Genomic DNA, 5,566 nt, shown 5'->3' on the forward strand with positions numbered 1-5,566 from the left:
AAGAGCCCCTTTTCAATGGTAGTATGTCTTATTTCAAATATCAAAAATAAACACATCGACACGACGAAAACAAGCTACGGAAACGTGTGGCGACAGCTGCACCGCTCGGACCTTTCGCCGAAAGAATAAAACGGCTTACACAAAAGCCACAAAAAACTTGGTGTTATCATGCACAGTCCAGACACAGACACGATGTGACTCACAAAAAAAATGGAAAAGACCTATTTTGCTCCCCCATTTTGTTGCTGCGAGAAAATTGTGGCTTTTGATAAAGCCTTTCCAACGGGGGGCGCCGTGCTGGCGCGTTGCAATTGCAACCTAGCGGGCGAGAGAGAGAGAGAGAAAAGGGTTCCAGAGCGGCAGCCCCCCAACCCTCGCCCCCCCTCTCTCTCTCCCCCCTACGCTGGCTGCTGCCGCTGCAGCCTAAAGCAGCGAGCCTTTCCACCTCTCCTCGCCACCCACACACCACCGCCACCACCCCGCCTCGGCCTCGGCTGCGGCGCCCTGCACGTGTCTCCGCCTCGCCGGAGCGGGAGCGGCCGCCGCCGCCGCCGCCATGTCCGGGCTCTACGGCCAGCAGGGCTTCTCCCCTTCCAGGAACCTGTCCCCCCAGATTAGAAGCAACCCAGATGTCGATAGGTAGAGGCGGCGCCTGGATTTTCCTTGGCTTCTTTGCTTGCTTCTTGGCCAATTCGTGGTGGCAAGATTGCTTTTTTATTTATTTATCGCGTGTGCTGTTTTTTCTTTTCTTTTCCTGTTGGGTTGGGTTTGCTTGATGAATGGGGATGGTGATGTGATTGCTCTGTGATTAATGGTTTTGTGCAGCCAGTACCTGGCCGAGCTGCTCGCCGAGCACCAGAAGCTGGGGCCTTTCATGCAGGTGCTGCCCATATGCAGCAAGCTGCTGAGCCAAGGTGAGATCTCCTGATCTCCCCCTTTTTACTGTTCTCTCTGCAGGCTGATGTGATTTTCCTCTGTTCATGCACGGGAGTGGTGTTGCTCTGCAGCCATGGATAGGGAAGTACATACATGGCTGAAGGGCTTGGATAGCGCCCGCTTTAGATTAGATGGCATTCGTTGCTGCTGCTTGCTTCGTATGGTCTCTGGTGCATTCACTGCTTGGATGACACTCTGTTTTCGTTTTGTACATGCTGCGATGTTTTCATTCGTCGGGGCGAGATTAGATGATTGCAGTTATGCGCGATAGTGTTGATCAATCCTTCTGCTGCAATCTATGTTTGCAATGAGGTAGATCAATCTTCTTCTTGACTGACATATGGTGGTTGATTGCTGTTGGAAACTTGTCTGGTATCTTAGCAAATCATCTCATCATTGGTGAGAACCATATGTCTGATTTAGGGTTCATCTTTTTTTTTTTGTGTGTGTGTGGTTTATTTAGGGTTCATCTTAACTGTACTATGTAAAAAGCAGTGCTTAAGTTTGTGGATTGTGTATACACTGGACAACACTAAATGCTGTATATGAACATCGACATATGTATATCGCTGTCAAATAAATCAATGACATTATCAACCAGAGAGTTGGTGAGATATCCTGCAGCCTTGCTCATTTCCATCCTCACTACATATAAACATCTTTTGATATAACTATATGAAGTTCTTCTGCAAACTGGGCTGATTATAGGAATACTTCACTTGATACTCAGCCTCTTTCTATAGGGCATGCTTAGACCATCCGAGTCTTTTTTCTGCGCGCAGCACACATGCTTGGATCATGATTTATGGGATTTTCTTTATCTCACATATTAGCCTGAGGGATTTACTATCTTCAGTGAGGCTATCCAGAATTCTTTTGTTTAAATGGTGGTGTTTGACCAAAATTTACATCGACTGCATCACACTCTAATGTCTCTTGGTTAGACCAGCCTGTAGAACGAACTATACGCTGGCCATCAGCATGTTGTATGTATATTAGGCAAGTATATCTAAGGAACGGTTGATGTTTTTATGAGGATTGAGAAAGGAATGGTTTGTGTCATGGACCTACTGTGAATGATCATACGAATATGTTGGATCTGGTTCCCATGTGCATATGCTTTTTGATATCTGCCTTTGGCCAGTCAGTGTTTATCCATTGTATGATTATGTCGTGCCTTGGTTGTGAAAAATAACCTAATATCGATGTACAAAATTCTGATTATAATCAATAGCCTATCCATTTCTTTTGATTTAAATTCTCACCTGACCTTCTTGTTACTCAGAGATTATGCGGGTGTCAAACTCTGCACACAACCCTGGGTTCAGTGATTTCGATAGACATCGATTCAGAAGTCCTAGTCCAATGTCTTCACCAAATCCAAGATCCAATCTCTCTGGCAATGGGTTCAGTCCTTGGAATGGACTACACCAAGAGGTACACATTCATTCATTACATATTTATTTGTTAAGGAAGAAACAAAATATGTTTACAATCCAGTAGATCATGCTATTGCACTTCTATACTCCAAGAAGGTGCATGCTTCACTGTGGGAGTATTAGCCATTATTTTCTATAAAATGGACCCTGTAGATACATAAGTTATAGTGAACTTTTGGGTATGATATATGATACTATGATAGATTGATAATACTATGTAAATGTGGGTTTCTTTGGTGAGAAATATTGTCTGTTATTCATGTTGTGCACATTCTTCCAAATATTTTTATTTCATAAAGCAATACTGATGAATTGTTTGTGCTTGCCATTTTTAACTATTCCAAAGAGATTAGGCTTTCCTCAAGGAAACAGTATGGATTGGCAAGGAGCGCCACCAAGCCCTAGCTCTCATGTCATGAAGAAGATTCTACGCTTGGAGGTCCCAGTTGATTCTTATCCAAGTGTATGCTGCCTCTAACTTGTGCATTTTTAATTTTACACAGGATGATGCTTGATCCATTTTCGATCCCTTTGCTGATAAAGTTTTTACTTTCATGACAGTTCAATTTTGTGGGACGTATTCTAGGACCTAGAGGTAATTCTCTAAAGCGGGTAGAAGCATCTACTGGTTGTCGTGTTTTCATCAGAGGAAAGGGTTCCATCAAAGATCCTGGGAAGGTAACCAAAGTTTGCAATGTTTGATCTGCACCCCTTAAGTTAACTTACTAGTGCTTCTTCAGTTATTTGATCATCATTACGACACATAGTTATAGCAATATAGTTTTGCTTTAGCATTTTACATTTTTTCGAAGTATGCAAATTGGGTTGCATAGTAAGTTGAGTAAGTTTACTGGAATCGTCTTCCAGTTCTAGGGATCTCATCCATAACCATGTTTGGCTTTTCATAACCCTAACATTGGATTATGTGTTCTAACTTTCTCCTGGAACTCCCTACCCTTTTTCTAATCCATAATTATGTAACTGCGAGCTAATAGTTTTTCTTCATGATAACTTTACTTTTACACCGAGGTGCAATATATTTCTATTCTGTCCAGTTTACCTGCCAACTTTCTTTTTGTTCCTCATAAATTTGTTTTCCTGTTTCGCTATTTATACCTGTAGTTTCCATTGCTTGTTTTTCTGCCTCTCGGCCTTGTGTTTCTCCTACGTTGCTAAGAGCTTAAGTTTTACATATTTTCTTCTTTATTTCTTCCAGGAGGACAAGCTACGAGGAAAACCAGGCTATGAGCATCTGAGCGAACAACTTCATATCTTGATAGAGGCTGAGTTCCCAGCCAATATTATTGATGCCAGATTGAGACATGCACAGGAAATTCTAGAGGAACTGCTAAAGCCAGTGGTAAGTGATTAATGTTTCCATGTACATATTCGCTTTCTGGAGAAAGCCAATGAAATACTCAGTTATCCTTTTATGGTTTATAATACCATGAAAATTCTTTTTAATAAAATAATAATTGATAATGTGAGGAATCACGTATAAAATGTTGCTTGCACCTTCTCTAGTGCTAGTGGTTTTTTCTTGAATTTGGATTATTACCGTTATTGATCTCTCTTGATTGGTTCCCTTTATATTTTGTGGAGTACATTTTCATTTCTCATTTATTATCTGTAACTTGTGTTTACTTACAATTGCACATGCATACCATGGCTGCTTGCTTGTCCAAGAATGATTTTTTGTTTACAGACGGCTAGCACTCTGGACATGCCTCACTCACAAAGCCATGTTGGTTTCTGCTGCAGGATGAGACACAGGATATCTACAAGAGGCAACAGCTCAGGGAGCTGGCGATGCTAAACTCAACCCTGCGAGAGGACAGCCCTCATCCGGGGAGCGTCTCCCCATTCAGCAACGGTGGCATGAAGCGTGCGAAAACAGGCCAGTAGGGAAGGAGCCACCCCTCATCGTTACCGGTATTGTCCAGGTGCCTTATGTGCCCCCCAATGGGGACGCCATGTCTCCGGGCAACGTTTGCCGCGGGCGCACTTGAAGGAAGCGACGCCCTGCATTTCGCTAGACGAGTCAGTATGAGTCTGCGGTCTCTCCTGCGGACAAGGAGAAACCGCTGGGACAATGGAAGTAGTAGTGGTCCTGGGCCCGTGGGTCGGCCCAGCTTTGGTTGCTGTAAGGTCCTAGAACATTCGCTTTATTTGTTAATTGACTGTTAACCCTAGTAATGTGGTGCTATGATGGTAGGTGATGCCGATGACAGACAGACTAGAGAGGCCCGAGTATGTGAGCTTTCATGTTTTCCTTTTTCACCCCCTGTTAGGCGTCGGAACTTCCTTGTATATTATCCACCCTTCTGCATTATGGAGTCGCGGATAATAATAAAAAGGGTATAAGGATCATCAGCTTGTGCCTTGTGGAGTTGTCGTGTCTGGTTCAGACCGTGGAGGGTTCGAATCGACAATGTCGAAGTCTGGTTTTTAATGTCATCAGTGTTCATGGATCTTTGTGGTTTATATTGTTGAACTTCATGATGAATTTGTGGCAATTTTGGGTTGAGGCATGTTTGTTTGCGTCTGCTTGGCATAATGGATGGGATGCTGCTGCTGCTGCTCGGGCTCACGTGGGAGACGTTTACCGTGGTAATTCTGCATTATTGTTATTTGTAGATACAAATGTGGTAATTCTGCACTATTGTTGTTTGGAAGATACAGATGCATATATGTGCAGGAAAATGCATTCAGTGGAAAAATATCAGCCTAAGAATTTTCAAACATTGGACTAAACAAGATCTAGCTTCGTACTTGCTGGAGTGGCGTTGGCCAGCCATTTCCCCCAGCTTGAGCTTTACTTTTCCTGCGACCATGAAGGTGAATGCTGGACTTCTTCTGGCCCCAGTCACCTCAAGATCACATGCTGAATTCCCCGGAGACAAATCTTAGAATAACACAAAATAGATAGTACCCCCTCTGTAAAGAAATATAAGAGCATTCATTTCTTTATGGAGGGAGTATTTGATAGTACCGTAGTGAAAAGTTACGCATAAGTTGGAAAGACTCCAAATCTTTCTACCAAGATGAACATTGTTCCACATCCATGTGCACCAAACACAGAAGAAAAGGCTGTGTGTTTCTATATGTCAGAGTTGAAGATGAAAAGAGAATGCCTGCATTTAAGACTGCTAATATTAGAACAGCATCATATTGGAACATACAACTGGATA

At 43.0% G+C, this 5,566-nt stretch overlaps 1 protein-coding gene across 1 annotated transcript; it reads left to right on the plus strand.

Annotated features, from left to right (window-relative positions):
- The first annotated feature begins 349 nt into the window (after nt 1-349).
- Nucleotides 350-4,881, plus strand: LOC123113927 (KH domain-containing protein SPIN1). Its single transcript, XM_044535258.1, has 7 exons — nt 350-639; nt 826-914; nt 2,222-2,373; nt 2,722-2,838; nt 2,937-3,053; nt 3,592-3,735; nt 4,137-4,881. The coding sequence occupies exons 1-7, from the start codon at nt 557-559 to the stop codon at nt 4,278-4,280; spliced, it is 846 nt and encodes a 281-aa protein (XP_044391193.1). The 5' UTR covers nt 350-556; the 3' UTR covers nt 4,281-4,881.
- The last annotated feature ends 685 nt before the right edge of the window (nt 4,882-5,566 follow it).

This window comes from Triticum aestivum, chromosome 5B (assembly GCF_018294505.1).
Source record: "Triticum aestivum cultivar Chinese Spring chromosome 5B, IWGSC CS RefSeq v2.1, whole genome shotgun sequence".
In the NCBI taxonomy this organism is placed as follows: Eukaryota; Viridiplantae; Streptophyta; class Magnoliopsida; order Poales; family Poaceae; genus Triticum; species Triticum aestivum.

Coding starts and splice junctions, on each gene's coding strand:
- LOC123113927 (XM_044535258.1), top strand. CDS start 557: ATGTCCGGGCTCTACGGCCAGCAGGGCTTCTCCCCTTCCAGGAACCTG. Junction 640..825: donor AGCAACCCAGATGTCGATAG/GTAGAGGCGGCG, acceptor GGTTTTGTGCAG/CCAGTACCTGGCCGAGCTGC. Junction 2,839..2,936: donor CAGTTGATTCTTATCCAAGT/GTATGCTGCCTC, acceptor CTTTCATGACAG/TTCAATTTTGTGGGACGTAT.